A 20,101-nucleotide genomic window follows, 5' to 3' on the forward strand; every position below is an offset into this window, starting at 1 on the left:
AGCTCTTCTTCTGGAGTAAGCTAGTTTCTTGGTTGCACGTTGTAACAAGAAAAAAAACTCATGTTAATTTATCTTTTACTTTTAGAGTAAACGAAAGGATCGTCAAGAGGAATCAAGTAAGATTTTTAGTTAACCGTAACTATGTAGCACGGATAATGATTGACTTTTTCTCTTCGTTACCTGTATTAGTGGTTGATATGCGAAAGGACAAAAAGCAATACAAGTTTATTCCACCAATGAAGCCATCAGTATCAATGAACAAACCTCGCTTGGGATCATCTGACCAAGCAACCTTATCTAACATCGTTGAGATCAAAATCAATGATTCCATCTTTACACCAGTCAGTAAAAGCACGATGAATTATTTTAACAAGAACGTTGATGAGCAAGAGGTAAATTCGTGCCTCGCTGAATTACCCAAGTCCAAAGTTTTCTTGAAATCAGCGCTTGAACAAGAGCTCGAAAATCTCCCATCGTGGCTGTGGAGTCAAACATTGGATATCACAAAAGAAGAAGAGAACGAAAAGAAATTGATTCAAGCTATGAAGTTGGTTTTAACTGATTTTTATGCTACTTGTTTACGACCTGAACCGACTCCTCCTCTTAATGAACGCACTCCTTTTTGTGAACATGTCATACCTTTGATCAAGTATTCAAACGCTGTATATCAAGTTTTGCGAGTTCAATGGTAAGTGTTGTCACATTAGTTGTTTACATACATGTTTAACTAACTATTACTTTCTTTTATGCAGGGCCGAAAAAAGCATCGATGCAAACAAATTCATTGGAATATGCATGCCCGGTGAAGGATCAATACCAAAGAAGTTGGCCGATGGAATTGGTAAAGGTGTCTTGGATAATAAGGAAAGATTAATTGTCGAATCATCTGGGTAAGGAGCAATAAAGACCATGACTTCCTATATTATGCTGTACACAAAGCTTACTGAAATTAATGATTATTAGTGAAATTGATAATGGCCATACGATTGAAGACACTCTGAAAATCGTTGAATGCAGCATTCAGTGTCTTAAGATGGATATGATCTCAAACAAGTTGGCATCAATTTCAACTTTCCAAAAAAGACAAGTACTTGGTTTACATTACGTTGGTGACAAGTTGTCTTTGACAAGTACCAAACTTTTGAATAACGGCCGATACTCACACGTATTATTACGATCTGCTGTGATCCCCCGAACCTGGCACGACCGTCACAACTGGATAAAAGTATTTGAATTGGTGGTGAAGATGAACGTAAGTTGTAATGAGAATATAAATATGGAATGAATCAGTGAAGACAGATTTGTTAACCATTAGCATACCCGTTATTTATTACACATACATAGACTATTCTCAAAGAACAAGAAGCTTTAACCCAAGTACTTCTTAAAGAAAACGTCAGTGGCGAAATTGAAAAATTAAACACCATCAAGTATTTCTGTGCAAGTAACGAAGACTTGACATGATACTTTTTTTCTTTATATCTTTTACCATCATCATTTTTACCCTGATACATAAAAATCCTCCTCGTTTTGTAAATATGAATGATATACATCATGACCGAACCACGCGACTAGCCCAAACACTGTTCTTCTATTGTAACTTGAATCCTTTTTTCTTAATTGTTATGCAATCTGTAGTATTCATGCCAACAAATTTTTATACCAAGTAACCACCAACATTAGTAAAGTATAAAGCTGAATCACTCTTTTGAAAATATAGCTATTAGTAAAAACATCACAAAAAAGATATGTAATGCAAAATTGTTAAAAATAATTAGTTAGCCCCAAGGTAGTAATATTAATGAGAGAATTCGAAGAATCACAACCTCAAGAATAGTAGATTCAATTTTAATCTGGCACGACAAACTAGTTTATAATGTTGCGTAGTTCTACACGTAATCTATTACTGACGACTAATAAATATGATCCTGCATTGTTGAAAAGGGTTGAGAAAGGCTGTGGACAGCCAAGACAAAGGAGAAGACGTCACGATTCATGCTACAGTAAAGCTTAAAAACAAACACCTTCCAAACGCAATGAATTTGAAGTGTATACAACCTAGTAATAATACAGCAATGTTTGTGTTTGTAAGACATTATCTTGCCTCTAAAATGCGGGATTCAATTTTGACAAACAACTCAACATTGATGAGGTGAGATAAGCACGGGTAGTAGTGCTGTGTATATTGATATTGAGTATGCCTGAAAGGTATATACGATTGTATAAAAGTGTGTAAGAAAAAAAGAGATGATAACTCGAGCCCAAGAAGTGCTTGTCGAAAACTTTCAAGACGGGATCTGCTTAATGAAGTATTTTTTATATTAACACGAGTGAAAAAGATCAATGATCAATATATAGCTATATTGAAAGTCGCCAAAAAAAGTTTGACATATATCAATCCTTGTCTTTACTGCCTGTTTTCAAATAAATTTCTTTATAAAGATAAATTTGTCAAATAAAAAATCTACATCAACGATATATAGTAAGCAACTTCAAGCTCAATTACTGTTGCAATAATAAGAAAGGGAAATGATAATGCCGAATGAATGCATGTGGAAAGAAATTCTTCGCAGCATATCCATTTATAGAAGACTGTAAGCAAATAACTTTTAGATCATAGCTTATCAAGTTCTTATGCCTAATAATAAATGTATTCGGCATTTTTTTTTACTTCGATTGACATTGCCTGTAGCAATATCTGATTTTAAAAGAAAAAAATACGATTTCAACGTTGGTAGCAGGTATGGAGGTAACATGCCCTAATATACGCCAGTACCTTTCAAGCCAGGTTAGAGGTATCAAACGCAGTAACAGATTCTGTTGATACCTCTCAAGCAGGAATAGAGGTATCAACAATTTTTGTTGGAATTAGAATTATGTTTGATATTTCTTAAGGAGAGTTAGAGAAGAGGTATCAAGCCCTGTAGATCGAGTATTTTTTTTATTGGATTCATGGGTTTGGTTATATCGATCACATATTCTTATATACATCTGTGAGGTTTAATATTACCGTTTACTTGTGTTTTTTTTTTTTGTATACGCAATTGCGTATGCATGTGTGTATTATGTAGTATTTTTTTCATATTCACGTATGTTTTTCAAATAAATTATAATGTTTACAACATGAAAGTATGAAGAAACCATCACCTGTTAAGAAATTTTATTTTAAAGAAGGGACTAAAATTACAGTTCCCAGCCCGCTGTATGAATTTTGTAATTCTGCCAACATCTTAAATTACACCGCCATTGTAATTTTCACCTGCTGCCAATCACGAAAATCACACCGCCAATCAAAAGACACCCCCAACGCCAAAATGAAAAAAAACCCCGTCATGATGAGAATAAAGCCCCCGCCAATCATTAGGAAAATTCCTATATCATTGCGCTTCTTTCTTTGTAACTCTCACCCCCCCCCACCCCACAAACAAGAAAATGGCTTAGCGCCAGTAACGCCCCCCCCCACCCCACCCCAACCCACCCTCACTCCATGAGTAACTGCTATTTAGTCTATTGGTATGGCCTATGCGTTGGCCAACCGACCAAAGAAAGCAGTAGCACGTTCCACCACAAACAACACTTGAAGAAACTTTCTGCGCTGTGTAAGATTGTGATACTTTGTTTTTCTTTTTTCCTTTCCGATAAATTACAATAATAGATGTACACCCTATGCTTCTAAATAGGGGGGGGGGGCGGGGAACAACAAAATAATAGGTGTTATACAATTTGTTCTGCTAGCTGAATTGTGTGTGCGGTGGAAATATGTGTCATGAATGGGGAGGGGAGGGTTGTTTGGTTGCAGCGTAGGCTACCATTGGGAGTGGGCGTGATGAGGGAATTGCTGCAGAGGTGGTGGAGACGAACTCCAGCCCAACGAGTTTTCTTGCATGATCGGTGCAGAGATACTCTGTGCAAACACCTGGTGCTGCGCAGCCTCCTCCTCCTGGCGCTGCTGGCGACGCTTGCGGTACCGACGGACAAACAGGACGGTGCCGACAGCATACAGCACAACACCACACGAGACGGCAATACCCACAATGGCACCGGTTGACAGTCCGCCACTGCTGGATGGTCCTTGGCTTTCACCCGATTCCTGATTCGAGACTTGGTTGGGGTCAGATGGGTCGGCGCTTTGTTCTGATTCGCTCGTAGCACCATTGTTGCCACCATTGGTGTCGTTGCTGCCGTCGCTATTGTTATTGGTAGTCGAAGCAACGAAATAGTTCGTGTCAATCAGCGTGGCCAGTTGCCCGTTCGATGCGTCGTACAAGTCGCTGCTCGGTGTTGCCACGAGGTTCTGCAGAGTCTCGACGCTGCCCGAAGGAATCGCCATCGACACCAAAATGCCCGAATTGCTGCTGGATTCATCCAACTGCTCTTCGTCGCGTTTCTTTTTGCTGCTACTCTTCTGGTCGCTGCTGTTGCTGCCGGCTGTCGTGATCGACACGACAATCACGTCGTCGGCAGAGACGCCAAGCGACTTGCTAATGAAGACCGGGAGTGACTGGACAAACTCGGCAGTCAAGATCGCATCGTTCACCATTTGTGGGTAGGACAAGTAGTTGAACTTGACTGCAACAATCTGGCTGGTCTCTGCAGGTATTAATAGTAAACAGGGAGGATTGATGTGTGTGAGTTTTGATGGTGGTATAGGGCTACATTACTTTTGCTATATATAGAAACCTTGTGTTAAATTAAAAAAGAAGAAGAAAACGTTACCTGGAATAATCGCATTGATGTTGGGCGCAATGAATTGAGGTAAGTTTTCATCGTCATCGCTGCTGGAAGGCGTTGCACTTGGCGTGGTCGTTGTGGTAGTAGAGGGAGTGGCGGTAGCGCTTCCATCGTTGGGCGTGGTTGTTTCTGCAGAAGCAATTGTGGTGGTGGTTGTGGTGGTCGTGTCCGTCTCCAATGCAATGCTGAACGTGTTTGAAAGCCACGAGTAGGTCTGGTACTTGTAAGTGGAGGAAGGTGTGAACGTCTCTTCTTCCTCATCTTCAGTCGTGGTTGTCGCCGTGGTTGTCGTCGGCTCTTCCGTGGTCGTGGAAGGAGGAGGAGTCATTGTCGGCTCCTCAGTGGTAGTCGTTGATGGGGTGGCCCATTCTTCTTTAGTAGTAGAGGTGGTAGTCGATGATGATTCATGCACAGTAGACGTAGTGGAAGTGGAGTACACACCATTGTGTTCTTTGTCATCATCATCATCGTCATTGGCAAAAGACGCAGTTGTTGTTGTTGTTGTTGTTGATGAAGCAGTTGGTGTGTAATCACTGAACGATGAAGACCAGCTGTCGTCCGTAGAAGTTGCTGTGTAGTCACTGGACGATGAAGACCAACCGTCGTCGGACGATGGCTCGGGGACCCATGTCACGTACGTGGTCCAAAACGTAGTGGCACCATCATAACTCTTGCTAACCGAGTTCGATTCAACCAAATCGGACGACGATTCGCTGGGCTTGTTATCATCATCATCATCATCGTCGTCGTCGTCGTTGCCTGGCGCAGATGTAATGGTCGCAGAGGGCACACTAGACGAAGAAGCAGATGAATCAGTTGGCTTTGAGCCACTACCACAACCGAGCAAATCGCCATCGGTACGCAAATGGCAGCCACTGTCGTTGGTAAGATCATGCGTTGTGGTGGTAGTAGCTGTAGGCTTTGCTTCACAATCTTTATCATCTTCATCACAGTCCTCTGGAGCAGCGGTCGTGGTCGGTTTCTTTGTGGTCGCAGTAGAAGAGGCAGCAATGCAATCTTCATCGTCGTCATCGTCACCAGTGCAATAATCAGGCGCCGCAGTAGGTGTTTCTTTCTTGGTAGTCGTGGTTGACGACGTCGTTTTGGCAGTGGAGCAATCTTCATCGTCCGAGTCGTCACACGCATCTGTTGGAGACTTGGTCGGTTTAGTAGTCGTGGTCGTGGTGGTAGTGGCGTCGCAATCTTCATCTTCGTCGGGATCACACTGCTGGTCTGGCGTTTTCGTTGGTTTGGCAGTTGTCGTGGTTGTTGAAGTGGTCTTGCAATCCTCGTCATCGTCCTCATCACAGCTGGACTTTGATGGCTTGGGGTTGAAAACGCTCGAGAACCAGCTCGCAACGGGACCTTGCTCTTCGTCATCGTCCTTTGCACCGGAAGGCGTTGGCGTTGGCGTCTTTGTTGTGGTTGTGGTTGTCGATTCAGGGTCCTTTGATTCACTAGGTTCTTTCTCCTTGTCCGTTTCTTTAGGCTCGGCCGTTGTTGTTGTTGTTGTTGTTGTCGATGTGGTGGTGGTAGTAGTAGTTTTTGTAGTTTTAGAAGTTGCTGCTATGTCATCTTCATCATCGTCGTCTTTGGCTTTACTACTATCATCGTCAGCATCCGATGGTGTCGGCGTAGGTGATGGCGATGTTGTGGTGGACTTTGTATCTTCGTCGTCATCATCACCTTTGTCGAATGCCTTTGATGCTGATGTAGTAGTCGTGGTCGTAGCAGGATCATCGTCATCATCGTCGTCTTTACCACTCGATTTCGACGGGGTCGGTGTAGGCGTTGGCGTGGTGGAGGATTCTGTATCATCGCTTCCACCATGAAAGAAATCCGAAACCTTGTCCCAAAAATCAGGCGAGGTTTCTTCTGGCTCGTGCGCGGTAGTCGTGGTTGATGTAGGATGATATGACGAAGATGATGCTAAAGACGTGGCGTTCGCTGAAACGGACGACGAATATGAGTGAGCCTAATGATAATAAACAACAATTAATTTTTTTTTTTTTGCATAAAAAAAGAAGAGTGCTTCAGAAACTGCATTTACTAAAAAGAGAGAGAGAGGGTGGAAAGTTTACATTGTGGTCTTCCGAATGATCGGATTGCTCCTCATCGGCTGAAACCAGAATCAGGGACGAGATGAAGAAGAGCAGGAAAAAAGCGCGCAGAACGAGAGAGCTGTAAGAGGGATTCCTTTTGATGACCATCTAAAGCAGCTCAACAGCCATTAATAATGATTGGAAAGGGGTGGTTTTGTATGTAGGATAGGGATGGGGAAGGGTATGCTAAGATATGAAAAGGAATTGGAATGGACGAAACGAGAGGAAGGAAGAAGAAGAAGAAGAAGTGAGAGAGGGGGAGGGAGGGAGAGAGAGAGAGAAGAGATAAAATAAAAGGGAAAAAAACAAAAGGTCTAGAGCGTGCCTTTTTTGGGGGAGGTGGCAAAAGGTTACGATTGTCCACCACAGAGAGAGAGAGAGTGTGTGTGTGTGTGTCGTACGTTTTCCATGGAACGACATGTATCGATTTAGTTATTCAGGGCAAGGCAAATGGCTGGGAAACCACGTTAACTGGCAAAAAGCCAATTTCACCTTGTCCTACGCTGGCCCGTTTGTGTACCCTCACCCATCACCAATTCCGCTGTGATCCATTCTCGGGCCTGCAGCACGTTGTTTCCACAACGCCTGCTGCTTCTCCAGAGGCCATTGCCCGTCTTGACATTATACATCGTTGACATCAAGACATACGCCCATCGACTTTTACCGGAAACAACACACACAAGCAATTGCGATACTACGTTTTTGATTTTTAATAGGAAAAGACAAACTCCAACTTGTGAACATCATTTAATCCCTGTCGCTGCGATCATTGCTATGCACACTGCGGTTATCATCGTTCTCCTGCTGCTGCTCATTGTTGTCGTTGTCATTCTTTTCCTTGTCACCCTCATCACCATCGATATCGTTGCGACGTGATGGCGAGCGATCCTCGTCGTCTTTGCCATCCTCATCCATGCGGTTGCTTCTTGTTCGTTCCAACGATCTAGATCTGGATCTGGATCTGGATCGCGAACGTCCTCCACGTCTTGAGTTTGCTGGTGACCGGCTACGGCTACGGCTACGACTACCGCTGCGACTGCGACTGCGACTGCGACTGGGGGATGATTTTCTCCTACGGCCCTATATTACAAGAAAGGTGGCACATACAATTTGGTCGGCCTTCAAATCTATTTTTTTCTTCTTGTTGTTTGGGCCCATCCATGACAAACGAAACGCGCTTAAACGCACACTTGTTTGAGGGAGGGTTGCCTAGAAATAAAGACTTACTGCTTCCGATAGAGTGATACGTTGCCCATTCAACCGCGCATTATCCAGTTCACGCAATGCATACTTCATATCTTCACGATGTGCGTACTCCACCACGCTAAAGTGCAAGTAGAATCAAAGAAGGGTTTAGGATATACGTGTCATTTTGTAAGACAAAGACGCTCTGAGAGGAGCCGCTTACCCTTCGCCATCACGGTCTTTCAGAATATCAGCAAATGTGACGCGGCCAGCCTTTTTCATCAGATCTTTCAGATCCTACATTATCATCTTTTTTTAGCTACTTCATTTCATGCACACGAGGTTGCTCTTTTTTTCTTATTATTTACCTGCCAGGTGCTTTCAGGTGCGACATTCTTTACAATGACACGGTTCACGCCTCTGTACATACACATGTAATCCATCATTGCAGAATGGTGGTATGTCGGTTACAATGAACAAGAAGAATCACGTTGAGTATCTTCTCTCTCTCTTACTCGCATACATCATCGCATCAAACAATGGATGATATAGAAAACAAAAGGGACTTACCGATCACGACGTCGGTTCATGGCTTCTTCAACGATGATTCTATTTTTATCGTAAGCAATTATATATTTATCAGCATATACACATACATATAGTCCGTTAGAGGAGTGAGAGTAGGAAAAAGAGAGAGATAGAGTAAATACCTCTGGCCCAAAAAGCGCGTGCCGTGAAGATCGTGCACTGCGTCTTCAGCATCCCGTTTGTCAGCAAATTCAACGAATCCAAAGCCATTCTTCACTGTTGTTTCTTCCAGTCGACCATATCCTCTAAACAAACGCTCAAGATCTCTGCGCGATGCATCACGTCCGAGTCTTCCAACATAAACTCTGACGCCCATTTTTCTTTTTTTGCTTGGTTTGTATGGTGCTTTGTTAAAAATGTATATATACGGTTTTAAATTCTTTTCAAAAGAGGATTAAAAATGTATGAAAAGAAAGGTGGTTTAAGCTCCAAAGCGAAAAAATAATAATAAAGAAAGAGAAAGCGGGCAAAGTAAAAAAAAAAAAAGTTTGGTGCGTATGTTGCGTGTTTGCAGTGTGCGTGTGTGTTGAGCACTGTTTGGTTTGCGAAACACTCCACTCTCAGTTGAATCAGTCACCTTACCAACCAATGAGATTGAGCTACAGAAACCTTAGTCTGTGAATCCCCCACTCTCTGATTTTGTAGCTTAAATTAAATGGGCAAAGTAAACGCACGCACCCTCATCTTTCTCCTGTCTCCATTGACTCTTCCAGCCGCCGCTGGCTATCCATAGATAAGCTCATACTACTATGCGAATACTTGGATGGGTCTCTTATTAATTCTAATATTACACCGTCAACGTGATTGCCGTCCCTTAATACAATATACTGCTACAGGCAGTTGCTACTTGGCAATAATGAACCTTTAACAGGATCACTCTGTAAACCAATCTACACTATCTTGGGGCATACACCTGGTAGCGAGTAGATGCGGGTGAATATAGATAAAGACGACTTGAAAGTTAGGCATTGGAGAACGACAATGTAGTAGTAGTAGTAGTAGTAGTAGTAGTGCTTGAGTGCTAGATTATGATGATCTACAACTGTCATCTCTTGAGAAGGTGGTTTTGGCACATGCTATATTACGTTCAATAGAATGCAAGATGCTATGCAACCTAATAATATTGCTTGTGAACCTTTAGATGCTTCTGACAGACTTACACCGTTGATGATTGATGAGCACTCAAGTTGCGCTAACCCCAATAATCAATGTTCTCGTGCATGATTGTGTACAGTATTAAAGCCCTGTGTGGGTGGTGATACACACACACACACACACACAATACTAGAACCTCTTTCTTCCTCTTCCTTTACCAACTCTTCTCTCACACACACTGCCCTTTCCTATACCCACTGTTCTCCTGGTCATGACGGAAGAAGAAAACTCATACGACTACGTGTTTAAACTCGTTGTTGTCGGTGCGTCAGGAGTGGGGAAAACGAACTTGCTTGGCCGCTTTGTCCACGACACGTTTGAGTTGGCAACCAAAAGCACGATAGGTAAAGACGTCAGAGATCATAAAGAGAGAGAGAGAGTCCGTGTAGGCTTTGTGGGCAAAGGAAAAGAAACCGAAGACAGTTGTCACATTTCGGGGCATAAGAGGAACGACGGCGCAATCTAACCTCAAAACTTTGACAATGGGACCCAACTCCATCTCAATTAGGACTTGATTTAAATATAAAGACAATGACTATTGACGACAAACGGGTACGCGTACAGGTTTGGGACACGGCAGGTCAAGAGCGGTATCGGTCTATCACTAAACGGTAAAAAAATAAAGTACACACCCACCGGACTGGTTGGTTTCAAGATTACTGACTGTATAAAATACACACACATCAGATACTATCGAGGTGCGGTGGGAGCCTTATTAGTCTACGACATTACACGCCACGATACGTTTGAAGATATTCCACGATGGCTGGGCGAGCTACGACTTAACGACGCACATCCAGATTCTATTGTAATGCTGGTGGGCAACAAGTCGGATCTGGCCGAGGATCAGCGAGCTGTTCCGCAAGACGAGGCCACACAGTACGCAGAAGAGAACAAGCTGTTGTTTATGGAAACATCTGCATTGGATCGCACAAACGTCGACAAGGCATTTGAAACTTTGGTGTATCAGATATTCAAGAAAATGTCAGGAAGATTGACAACGCTGGGGGATAAGCAGGCCATGATGATGCGGGGGGAGGCGATCAAGTTGGATCACGCACCCGGCGCCAACGGTAGTTCTGCAGCCAATACATGCAGTTGCTAAAGAAAGAAGAATGTATATATTTGAATATGACTTATTATCTAAAACTACTACTACTACTACTATTATCTGCCTAACTCTTACTACGTTGTCACTACTGTTATTGTACGCCGGAATATCTGAATCCACTTTTAATGAAATCATTCTGAGCACCCTTGCATGAACAAGAAACGTTGAGTGCATATCTTTTTATAAATTGATATACACATGCCCTTTCTCACATTTCCTTTGCTTTCTTTTCAGCTTTTCACAACATGCCACCCAAACGCGGAACAAAACGTAACTCGAAAGACAAAGGAAAGAAGGAAGAGGAGCCTCCGCAAAAGAAGAACAAGGGAAACGAAGAGCAAAAGAAGGATGTCACCACATCCGAGACCAAGTCTACTTCTCAAGACAAGCCTACTGTACTCGAAAAGGGTCATATCTACTTTTTGTATCGACCCAAGGTAAAGAGAGCATCATTACCGTATGTGTATCAACGCGTAATATGTGCATCTCGTTCATTAACCGCAAGGGTTTTCATTATATCTCCAGATGGATACAGAAGGAGTCAGCAATGTCGATGACGTACAAAAGGTCTATACTGTACTGAAACCCTACTGGAGCTCATGCAAGCCCAAGCGCGAAAACACGCTGATCGTGCTGGGCAAAAAAAAGCTACCTGAAACGCAGCGTCATTCGCGTTACTGGGGTTTCGTGGCCGAAGCATCCGACAATATCGACGACGTGGCCGGTGCGTTCAAGGAGCATTCTTACGAAACAAAAACACGAGGCGAACGTACTGTGCAACCTGCACGACCTGTGGTAAAATACTCTCTTTTCCCCTCTTTGAGCAACCCTTTCACCGGATTAAAGATACATGAAAAAAATTCATTCAATGTGTGTAGGGTGAAGGCGTCTATGAAATTGCCACGCATAACGGTCACTCGCATCTGGCATACATGCTGACCCTGCCAGACAAGCCGCAGGATGTCCAAAAGGCGTTCAATATTCAAGAGCAAGCGAGCATTGTCATTTCCGTCAAGAATCCTGACAGTTCAGCCCCTGCTCAAGCCGGTCTTCCAAAGCGACAAAAGGCCGAGTTTCCCGACGAGTTGAAGGAACTGTTTGAGAATCGGCGTTTTGTCGACATGGCGACGACGACCGAGTTCCTCAACTACAGCAACTGTGAATTGATGCTCGTTGGCGCGACGGAAAAGATCGAGACAGAGCTGGGCAATGCTGGGAAAGAGCTGGAAAAGATGGAGAAGGAGGATGAGGAGCACGTTGATTACGTGGGTGCGGACCAGAGTGTCTTTGACGAACTTGAGTTGTCAAAGAAAGAAAATCCAATTGAGCCATTGAAAGGCGAGTGGACCTGAAGAAGAACTGAAAATAAAGCTGTGTTACCAACACCTTTCTCCGTTTCCTTATTTCTGTCCTGGGAAAAGAGACGAATTGAAGCAACATTGACAATGACAAATATTGATGGCGGCCGAAAAGACAAGTGAGGAGTGCCCTCTACCCACCCTTTTTCTCTCTACTTTGTTTCGTTAACTTGAAACTTACACGGCTGACATGCAAACTTGTTTTTCAATGAAGCATGACAGTAGAGCCCAAGTTCCCGCGGGAAAAATACGCTAATGCCGTCTACCAGTACGTTAGCAGTTACCAAATCCTACAACGTAACGAAAACAACATTGCACGTGTCAAGCTCGCCAATGGTAAAATCCAAACGTTTGGAATGGGCGGTCCCTACGTGATTGACGGTGCCCATTCCGTCTATGTGGGTGACATTTGGGTTATGGCCGGTCAAAGCAACATGCGTGGTCATGGTTACTATAATGATGTCTATAACAACAACAACAACAACGACAGAAGCGCAATATTAGAGCCCAAAGCTTCTATTCACTTGTTTCAGTCCAACGAAAGATGGGCGATAGCTCAGGAACCAACACATAAACTCGCAGAGTCGCCACGTGCCGTGCATCGTCGTATTCCAGATCCAACTGTCCGCAACCCAAGTGCGCTCAACATCCGTGGCGCATCACTGGGCTTGGCATTCGCACAATCGTATCAAAAGCACAACGACAACAATGTTCCTGTGGGTCTGATCGCCTCGGCGCACGGTGGCACTTCAACAGCACAGTGGATGGAACGCGATCCAAAAAATCCAAGCAACACGCTCTATGGCGCCATGATGGAAAGGATTGCCGAGGTCGATGGTAATGTTGCTGGCTTCCTTTGGTATCAGGGCGAAACAGATGCATGCTCGTCAGATCCGACATCCTACTCGAAAAACACGATTAAATTGATCAAAGATATACGGCATGACATGGATTACGATATCCCGGTCGTGTGTGTGCAGCTGGGTCGCTGTATTGGCGGAAGCAATGTGCATAATGAATACTGGACGACCGTACGCGAAAACCAATACGATATCTTTATGCCGCAACGACAGCATGTAGATGACCGTCGATTGTGTGCTGTGTCGAGCATTGATGCTGGCATGGACGACTTTATCCATCTATCAGCACGCGGATTAGTCAAAGTCGGCCATCGTCTTGGCTTGGCTGCCTCGTATACATTGCAAGGCAAGGCGTATCTGGCATGTCCACGGATAAAATTTGCTGGATACGAGGAAAAGAATGAATACGGGGAGTTACGGAGCACGATCAAGGTTACATTTGATAATGTTGATGGAGATGCTGTGAAATGGTCACCCGTGGAAGGAGATGTCCTTGGGTTTAGCTTACATACTCAAGATCACGAAGAAAAACTGCCTATTATTCTAAGTGCTCGCATCGAAGATGAGCGAAACGTACGCATCTACTTGACGCGAGAGGCATTGCATTTGCATGGATCATATGTGTTGTACTATGGTTGGGGTAAAAATCCATGCTGTAACTTGACAACAACATCAGACATGGCATTGCTCGCTTCGTCCATTCGTTTTGCTGTTGAGCACGCCCATTAAAAGTTCTTATCGATGTATATATATATATATACTCATTCTTTCCACCCTCCAACCCTTGTCTTTTTTCCATTGTCTACCTTCGTCGTAAAATTTTGTAACAATGCATTATACAGTATCGAAAAATCCACATCTTTATAAAATAATGACAGACATCACCATATGTAGTTCAGACATCAATAAAAGATGCGCATGAGCAAACAACATACATGGCGATTGAGCTTGCCTTACACTTAATTACGTATATAGCAAGGTAACAACTACTAGGGGGGGGGTCGGTTGGTAAGACGACCTCCTTGAACTTTATTATCATACACCGCTCGAGTGAACAGCCAGAACAATAAAGATTTAGAATCGTTGATCAACTTGAGCTCTGACCGAGTAAAAACGACCATGCCTAAACAAGAGGTACTGTTAATGGACAATTGCGGAGTCGATCAACGTGGTGGGGAGAAAGCGCTCGCTTTCAGTACCCATCCCTCGTCGAGGAGATTAACTTTAAAAGATCTATCAGCCGAGAATTCTCTTATTTCCTCTTTTCGCTGTTGCTATGATCGTCTTCTTGCGAAAGCTAGCGAGACTAAATAACATCAAGATATAAAAAGATCCCTATTAATAAGTGCGTGCTTTTATTTGACACGCTGAGGAGATCATGCTCGATAAAGATCTTCGTCAACCGAATTACTGCAGCTGCCCCTTCTTTTTTATTTCAAATCAATTCTTTCATTCGATAATAATATGCTTGGTTTTATTTCCCAACAATAAGATAGTGAGGCCAGGAATGAAAGCGTTTTTTATTGACATTTTATCGAAGCAACCACGCCCTTGTTTTGCGCACTGAGGCTTGTACCAGTATATAACGGTTGTTCTTGACACTCCAAATCATTATAGAGGTTGCAGATGGTTGAAGTATCTTCCGTCGTGAATCCACAAAAATCTTGGTACGCCAGATTCTTTGAGCATGTGTCAGGTGGTACCATAATCGTGATTGCATCGTTCTGCCCGCAATAGGTCACGTAGATGGTCACGGCTGATACTATTTGCGTTGATAATAGTAATAGAGATACGCCGAGGGATGATAGTACAAATGGCGATAGATGCATTATGTTGATGGTTGGTTGTGGCAATCGGTGAATGGATGTTTCTACGTAGCTGTGCTTTTTTTTATTTGTATACAAAGTATCTGTATGTTGTAATATATGATGATGGTAAGCGAGAAAGAAGAAGAGAGAAGGAGAAAAAAAAAAGCGAGATGACGCTTACATTTTTTTAAACTGATTTCTCCTCAGAATCCGTATTCTATTGGGTAATGAGCAAGGTAATTATTTAGGAGTTGATTGCTAATTATGGTGAAAGGTAAAGAAGGGCATGGATTGTGCTTAGGAGCCCAGGTGAAAAACGCACTAGCAATTTTCGGGAAAAAAGAAGGTACTCCAAGTGTACTACTCATGGATAAGTACGCTCTAGAGCACCGACATAGCGATTGTATACTTGGTCCCTGCACATCTCCCAACAGCCTTGGGCACTCTCGCCCACCTCCTTTTTTTTCTTCGAAAAGTGGCATACGTTCTAGCCTCTACATTATTGACCCGTGAAATATATAAGCGATACCGTCTCTGCATCCTTTGGATTTCTTATAACATAGGATTATTGCTCTTATTTCTTACAGGGAAAAAGATGAGAAAATTTAATAGTAGTAATATTCAACCAGCAGTAGAACAAAAATTCCACACTGTTTGATTACTAACTAGCTACTAAGTGATATGTGTAGTATAAGGGAGTAGTTTTCAAGTAAAAAAAACCTTCATTTACTTCTACTACGAAGGAGGAGATAGTAGAGAATCTGGACTACCATGTAAGAATGGAGAGTCGACAGGAGGAGTGGAACGCTGATAAGAAAAGCGGTTAAATGGTACTTCTTGCTTTCTATACTGCTTACTTGCGTTAATGACGGCTCTGCTTTTGAATAGAGGAGTACTCCTTCGTAGTTATCATCGGGCTGCTTTTTCTACTTTTCATAAAAAAAGGGAGAATCCGTGGAAAGATTATTTAGTTAGGGTTACTCCGGACTTGTAACAAAATGACAAGGAATCTTCATTCTCTTTTGCTGCTATGCGAGATTCAATAGCTTCGAAACGTGTGTGTACGGTATCAATAATTTGAGTATAGTGAAGGCGCAATCTTGCTTGTTTTAAGTCGTTTTCACGTTTACTACTTTCATCAGTGATATTTTAGGTTTATCGGTAGCATTGAAGCAGGTAGATCACTCCTCATTGCTATGCATAGCTACTGTGGTCTTCAACGAACAGGTTGTGGAAACAGCAGAACAACAGAATATAATCCACCTTAATAAAATCGTAGGAAAGTAAATAAGTACAATTTATTTTGAGAGGGAGGGGAAGACAAAATGCGATTGTGTCATTGTACACTTGTTTGGTGAAGATGGCAACCGAATCAAGTTGAATGAAAGTAGCACGAATCTCTCAACAAGCGTAAATTATCCAACCGATATACACATTGTAGTGGTAGTTGCCAAGGGTAAATCGTTTGATTATCGTGAATATATAAGTGAATATATAATAAACACATTATCGTAATGAACCGGTTTGGACTGCTTCTTTGGCGTCCGGCTATTGGCAACAACTACTAGTGTTTCATTTATACTATCGCCAATCGTCGGAAGAATCGCACTGGACGGTTCAGCACAGAAAATCAAAGTACAAAGGTGAAGAAGAGAGAGAGCGAGAAGGCACGGTGGTAATGAAGTCGCACTGTCTCTATTCTCAGATTTCGATGTAAGTAGGATACATGCTCGAGACGAAAACCAGCTTGTAATTTTGAGAGTACCTGTCATTGTTGGTGCATATAAGGACTTTCACTCGTTGACAACACCCTATTTTTATCATGGACTGTGCTCGACACACCCACTCTTCTTAATCTTACTACGCGCCTATAAGAGGGACAACAAATCTTAGTCGGGAGGGATGATTTAATTCAAAAGAAGAGGGTTTAATCGGACCATTGAAACTGACAATGATGCACGATCGCTATGTTCTACATCTCTTAACCAATTTTTTTGTGATGACTTTAAACTATTGTGTTAGTACTCCCACCTTCTTTACAGACGAAATGTGGATAGAGTACTTATACGGTGCCCTACATAGTTTTTTTAGAGTCAGCTGTTTCGTATGCATGGCGGCATGCTTCGAATATTCTGTAATCATTTAGCCTTGCATGTTTATTTTTCCAATTTCTGTTGCGGGTTTGTTCACCAGCTCCAATTATTGCTATAAAGAAGTGATGCTTCCCCCCAGCTATTGTAAGCAGGCATATAATAATAGAACCGCTTTTTTAATTTCTTTAATGTTACGCAGCAGTTTTTTTCACCTGGCTTTTTGCTGCTGTAACCATTAGCATAAAAGGTAGTACAGTGATTACACAAGCCACTGTTCTGCATGTAATATTACAAGAATCATCAATGCATCGATGTCGCGTTTTAAAATAGCTGCAGTATAGTTGATTTGCCATTTTCCCGACCTCTTTTCTCTTAAAGGTACTGATTTTAGCGATTGAAAGGTATTCATGCAATTGTAATCGGCAGTACTAGTACTATCACTGCCCATGCAATACATGATATAAAAGCGGTGCATGGCAATGAGAGAAGGTAACGGCTCCTAAACCCAGTGTAGAAATGGACGACATAATAAGAAAGCTGTTTATTTCGTTATCCCCAAATTATAACTTATATCAATTCTTCTTCTTTTATATTCATACGCTGCGACACTATCAACATAATCATTGTAGTCTCCTATACTATATCATTATTTGTACCCAACAATAAAGCAGTAGGAAAGCCATAAAAATAAACTCAGAAAAGCACCCTAAATATTTACCTCTTGCATAAATTGTTTGACGTAGCCGTTCAAACACACCAACACGAAGTCTGGCGTCGCTACCAACAGCAACAGCCTTCATAAGCCAATGGCAGGCCCCAAAAACGCTAAGAAATGCCAAGGGTTCCTTAGCATCGAATGTAAATACGGATAGACTTTAGAATAGAAAACGATATTGAACAATCACCTCTTTCACTTGAATAAAACTTTCAAAACTTATATTGTACATAGCTCCTTACTTGTGCGTCCTAACCTATTGCTCTTTCCTGCTAAACGGCTTATTTTATTCAGGACACCTTACAGCAAAGACTGAAGTCATTTTCTTCTAATTTGTTCTTACTCTCTTTGGTTTACATATCAGCCAACCCAACGTTGCAATAGACGATATTATTGCTGGTGCTTACTAAAAACTACACTTCGAACGCAAGCTTAGCTAAGGCTCAAAACCGAAAACCGCGTTATCAATATCCGTCGATAAAATATGACCTGGCGGTATACTTTATCAATGCACACAATCGCGCTCGTCTTTAATTATAGGAATGAGTGGTAACCAAAGCATTGCAGATAAACTCCAATACATTGGCTAAAGTCGGTGAGAATATACTACTACTACTACTACTACTACTACTACTATGATAGCACGATGTAGAACTAAATAAGAGAAAAAGGTGTCCAGTGTAGGTCCTCACATCCTAGCTTTGTTATGTTAGGTGCCTTCTGCCTTCTAAGCAGAATTATATGTAAATGTAGTAAGATGTAAAGAGTCGTCGCGATCGAATTTGTTCGTCCACCTTTCGTTGGGTTGCTCGTTAGCCCTGACAAATTAGACCCAAGCGCAAAGAAAATTAACAGCGCGCAAAGGGAAAGACCACAATAGAGCACATGATGATTGTAATCACAAATCTCATGACAAATAATAGTACAGTAACAGTGTATCTCCTTCTATTCTTGCTCTTACTATCCACCGTACGAAGTCGAGCACGTTGTTTATCCCTTTTTCTACAATATGTAAAGATGCTGTGCATCCCGACAACATCATCATTATTCTTCAGGATCATAAAAGCGATAAATGCTTTTCGTATTTCTCAAAACGGCTTTATTATCACGACCATGATGTATCTTGTATATCATGGTGAGCTGAAAGAGTATGTACTTAAGCAACATATTAGAAATTCTTGCTCACATGATAATTAGAGTTATTAACACTTTGCTTTCGGATATAATGTAGTTGCTATTACTCAATCAAATCATAGTAATAAGCGGTAATAAGCGTCTTAGTTGATTTATCGTCAGTGCTATAGACTCTTGCTCATCGACCTACGTTATGTAGATGAACATTTGTTGCGTCAATTTGAACTGATAAAATTCTTCAACGTAAGCTGTTATATCAGTTGCGTATATAAAATACATATTGTTTCGAGCTAGGGTAGTCTATCAACGATATATGAGGACTAATATCCTACTGGTATTAATTATCTAGTAGTTTTAAAGAGAAAAAAGGCCTAAAGCATATTGTTGCAGTAGCGAGTACCTTACGAAATTATAACCACTGCCAGTGGAAATGATATATTAGGCGCGTAAAGATACGGATGATAAAATGTATGATATACAACAGACTATGGATACTTCAAAATGATAAACGCTAACTACTGCTATTTTTAAATCAAGTGTCAAGTATTTTCTATGTATACACCAGGTATATAAAGAAAGCCAGAAAGTTTGTGCTTACAATATACCAATATGCATTTTCTTTTCTTGATCGTTTCGCTTTTACTATCGCTGCTGGCATGGCGCCAGCCTGCGTTGGCCGCCCCAGTTACTGACACATCCAGCGCTGAGGTACAGCAAGTGCAAGAACAACCTCTTGCAGACGAACAGCAACTGTAAGTTTGTTATGTAGTTGGCGGCTATACTTGGTGGAGGTTGGCGTGTGGGAATAGAGAACATGAAAGGTATAACCGAAAAGGATATAAATTTAGTGAGCAACAAGAAGCCCAACCCCAGCAATTTTGGCCCATTCCTATTATGTGGCCGACAACTCCACCATGGTATTATCCTCCTCCTCCTCCCCCTCCCCCTCCCCCAGCATATCCTCCGTATCCTCCATCTCCTCCCAGCCCTCCGCTGCCTCCGCTGCCTCCACTCCCACCATACCCACCCACTCGCAGATAAGGTCAAAAGAAAAGAGAGCGGATAATCATCTCTATTTTTGTCTCGGGGACTAGCATAAGCAACAATATTCAGTTTTCTTTCTTTTTGTACCAACTCTACGCATAACAACAATGACACCAACAACAACCTATAAGTTCCATTTTTCTTTCCAACAAACTACCATGGCTTTTTCTGTAACCTGATTCCGCTCCGCTTTCTTTCCAGCAATAAAGTTCCTAGC

At 42.1% G+C, this 20,101-nt stretch overlaps 9 protein-coding genes across 9 annotated transcripts; 5 read left to right on the forward strand and 4 right to left on the reverse strand.

Annotated features, from left to right (window-relative positions):
* Positions 1 to 155: 155 nt before the first annotated feature.
* Positions 156 to 692, forward strand: BDB00DRAFT_764878 (uncharacterized protein; the record flags this gene model as incomplete). Its single annotated transcript, XM_053119481.1, has 1 exon — positions 156 to 692. The coding sequence occupies one exon, from the start codon at positions 156 to 158 to the stop codon at positions 690 to 692; it is 537 nt and encodes a 178-aa protein (XP_052979062.1).
* Positions 693 to 795: 103 nt separating this feature from the next.
* On the forward strand, positions 796 to 1,464 carry BDB00DRAFT_764871 (uncharacterized protein; the record flags this gene model as incomplete). The annotated part of the gene is made up of 3 exons (XM_053119480.1): positions 796 to 890; positions 964 to 1,252; positions 1,345 to 1,464. The coding sequence occupies 3 exons, from the start codon at positions 796 to 798 to the stop codon at positions 1,462 to 1,464; spliced, it is 504 nt and encodes a 167-aa protein (XP_052979063.1).
* Positions 1,465 to 3,495: 2,031 nt separating this feature from the next.
* BDB00DRAFT_417663 (uncharacterized protein) lies at positions 3,496 to 4,951 on the reverse strand. Its single transcript, XM_053117305.1, has one exon. It carries the CDS (start codon positions 4,538 to 4,540, stop codon positions 3,806 to 3,808), a length of 735 nt encoding a protein of 244 aa, XP_052979064.1. The 5' UTR covers positions 4,541 to 4,951; the 3' UTR covers positions 3,496 to 3,805.
* BDB00DRAFT_417648 (uncharacterized protein) lies at positions 4,351 to 7,248 on the reverse strand. Its single transcript, XM_053117304.1, has 3 exons — positions 6,813 to 7,248; positions 4,717 to 6,706; positions 4,351 to 4,583 (listed from the first exon to the last, which is right to left on the reverse strand). The coding sequence occupies exons 1-3, from the start codon at positions 6,939 to 6,941 to the stop codon at positions 4,534 to 4,536; spliced, it is 2,169 nt and encodes a 722-aa protein (XP_052979065.1). The 5' UTR covers positions 6,942 to 7,248; the 3' UTR covers positions 4,351 to 4,533.
* Positions 7,249 to 7,324: 76 nt separating this feature from the next.
* Positions 7,325 to 9,138, reverse strand: BDB00DRAFT_826493 (uncharacterized protein). Its single transcript, XM_053123722.1, has 6 exons — positions 8,729 to 9,138; positions 8,589 to 8,627; positions 8,387 to 8,438; positions 8,242 to 8,315; positions 8,061 to 8,157; positions 7,325 to 7,913 (listed from the first exon to the last, which is right to left on the reverse strand). The coding sequence occupies exons 1-6, from the start codon at positions 8,920 to 8,922 to the stop codon at positions 7,581 to 7,583; spliced, it is 789 nt and encodes a 262-aa protein (XP_052979066.1). The 5' UTR covers positions 8,923 to 9,138; the 3' UTR covers positions 7,325 to 7,580.
* Positions 9,139 to 9,838: 700 nt separating this feature from the next.
* On the forward strand, positions 9,839 to 10,963 carry BDB00DRAFT_417726 (Rab11 family GTPase putative). The gene is made up of 3 exons (XM_053117306.1): positions 9,839 to 10,105; positions 10,270 to 10,372; positions 10,449 to 10,963. Exons 1-3 carry the CDS (start codon positions 9,973 to 9,975, stop codon positions 10,864 to 10,866), a joined length of 654 nt encoding a protein of 217 aa, XP_052979067.1. The 5' UTR covers positions 9,839 to 9,972; the 3' UTR covers positions 10,867 to 10,963.
* On the forward strand, positions 10,926 to 12,249 carry BDB00DRAFT_826494 (uncharacterized protein). Its single transcript, XM_053123723.1, has 4 exons — positions 10,926 to 11,035; positions 11,107 to 11,309; positions 11,398 to 11,667; positions 11,751 to 12,249. The coding sequence occupies exons 1-4, from the start codon at positions 11,023 to 11,025 to the stop codon at positions 12,222 to 12,224; spliced, it is 960 nt and encodes a 319-aa protein (XP_052979068.1). The 5' UTR covers positions 10,926 to 11,022; the 3' UTR covers positions 12,225 to 12,249.
* On the forward strand, positions 12,250 to 14,028 carry BDB00DRAFT_826498 (SGNH hydrolase-type esterase domain-containing protein). Its single transcript, XM_053123724.1, has one exon. It carries the CDS (start codon positions 12,446 to 12,448, stop codon positions 13,817 to 13,819), a length of 1,374 nt encoding a protein of 457 aa, XP_052979069.1. The 5' UTR covers positions 12,250 to 12,445; the 3' UTR covers positions 13,820 to 14,028.
* A 464-nt stretch (positions 14,029 to 14,492) lies between these two features.
* BDB00DRAFT_826499 (uncharacterized protein) lies at positions 14,493 to 15,086 on the reverse strand. The gene has a single exon (XM_053123725.1). The coding sequence runs from the start codon at positions 14,917 to 14,919 to the stop codon at positions 14,611 to 14,613; it is 309 nt and encodes a 102-aa protein (XP_052979070.1). The 5' UTR covers positions 14,920 to 15,086; the 3' UTR covers positions 14,493 to 14,610.
* Positions 15,087 to 20,101: the final 5,015 nt, after the last annotated feature.

The sequence above is a fragment of the Zychaea mexicana genome, assembly GCF_025766255.1.
Source record: "Zychaea mexicana strain RSA 1403 chromosome Unknown BDB00scaffold_43, whole genome shotgun sequence".
Taxonomy (NCBI): Eukaryota; Fungi; Mucoromycota; class Mucoromycetes; order Mucorales; family Lichtheimiaceae; genus Zychaea; species Zychaea mexicana.

What these genes read in the sequence shown, in the direction of transcription:
- BDB00DRAFT_417663 (XM_053117305.1), bottom strand. Translation starts at nt 4,540, where the DNA reads ATGGTGAACGATGCGATCTTGACTGCCGAGTTTGTCCAGTCACTCCCG.
- BDB00DRAFT_417648 (XM_053117304.1), bottom strand. Translation starts at nt 6,941, where the DNA reads ATGGTCATCAAAAGGAATCCCTCTTACAGCTCTCTCGTTCTGCGCGCT. An exon ending in ATCATTCGGAAGACCACAAT is followed by an intron (nt 6,707 to 6,812) that starts GTAAACTTTCCA and finishes TATTATCATTAG; the next exon opens with GCTCACTCATATTCGTCGTC. An exon ending in CATCAATGCGATTATTCCAG is followed by an intron (nt 4,584 to 4,716) that starts GTAACGTTTTCT and finishes TGCAGAGACCAG; the next exon opens with CCAGATTGTTGCAGTCAAGT.
- BDB00DRAFT_826493 (XM_053123722.1), bottom strand. Translation starts at nt 8,922, where the DNA reads ATGGGCGTCAGAGTTTATGTTGGAAGACTCGGACGTGATGCATCGCGC. An exon ending in ACGCGCTTTTTGGGCCAGAG is followed by an intron (nt 8,628 to 8,728) that starts GTATTTACTCTA and finishes CGATAAAAATAG; the next exon opens with AATCATCGTTGAAGAAGCCA. An exon ending in ATGAACCGACGTCGTGATCG is followed by an intron (nt 8,439 to 8,588) that starts GTAAGTCCCTTT and finishes GTGTATGTACAG; the next exon opens with AGGCGTGAACCGTGTCATTG.
- BDB00DRAFT_417726 (XM_053117306.1), top strand. Translation starts at nt 9,973, where the DNA reads ATGACGGAAGAAGAAAACTCATACGACTACGTGTTTAAACTCGTTGTT. An exon ending in GGCAACCAAAAGCACGATAG is followed by an intron (nt 10,106 to 10,269) that starts GTAAAGACGTCA and finishes CATCTCAATTAG; the next exon opens with GACTTGATTTAAATATAAAG. An exon ending in TATCGGTCTATCACTAAACG is followed by an intron (nt 10,373 to 10,448) that starts GTAAAAAAATAA and finishes CACACACATCAG; the next exon opens with ATACTATCGAGGTGCGGTGG.
- BDB00DRAFT_826494 (XM_053123723.1), top strand. An exon ending in ACTTTTTGTATCGACCCAAG is followed by an intron (nt 11,310 to 11,397) that starts GTAAAGAGAGCA and finishes TTATATCTCCAG; the next exon opens with ATGGATACAGAAGGAGTCAG. An exon ending in TGCAACCTGCACGACCTGTG is followed by an intron (nt 11,668 to 11,750) that starts GTAAAATACTCT and finishes CAATGTGTGTAG; the next exon opens with GGTGAAGGCGTCTATGAAAT.
- BDB00DRAFT_826498 (XM_053123724.1), top strand. Translation starts at nt 12,446, where the DNA reads ATGACAGTAGAGCCCAAGTTCCCGCGGGAAAAATACGCTAATGCCGTC.
- BDB00DRAFT_826499 (XM_053123725.1), bottom strand. Translation starts at nt 14,919, where the DNA reads ATGCATCTATCGCCATTTGTACTATCATCCCTCGGCGTATCTCTATTA.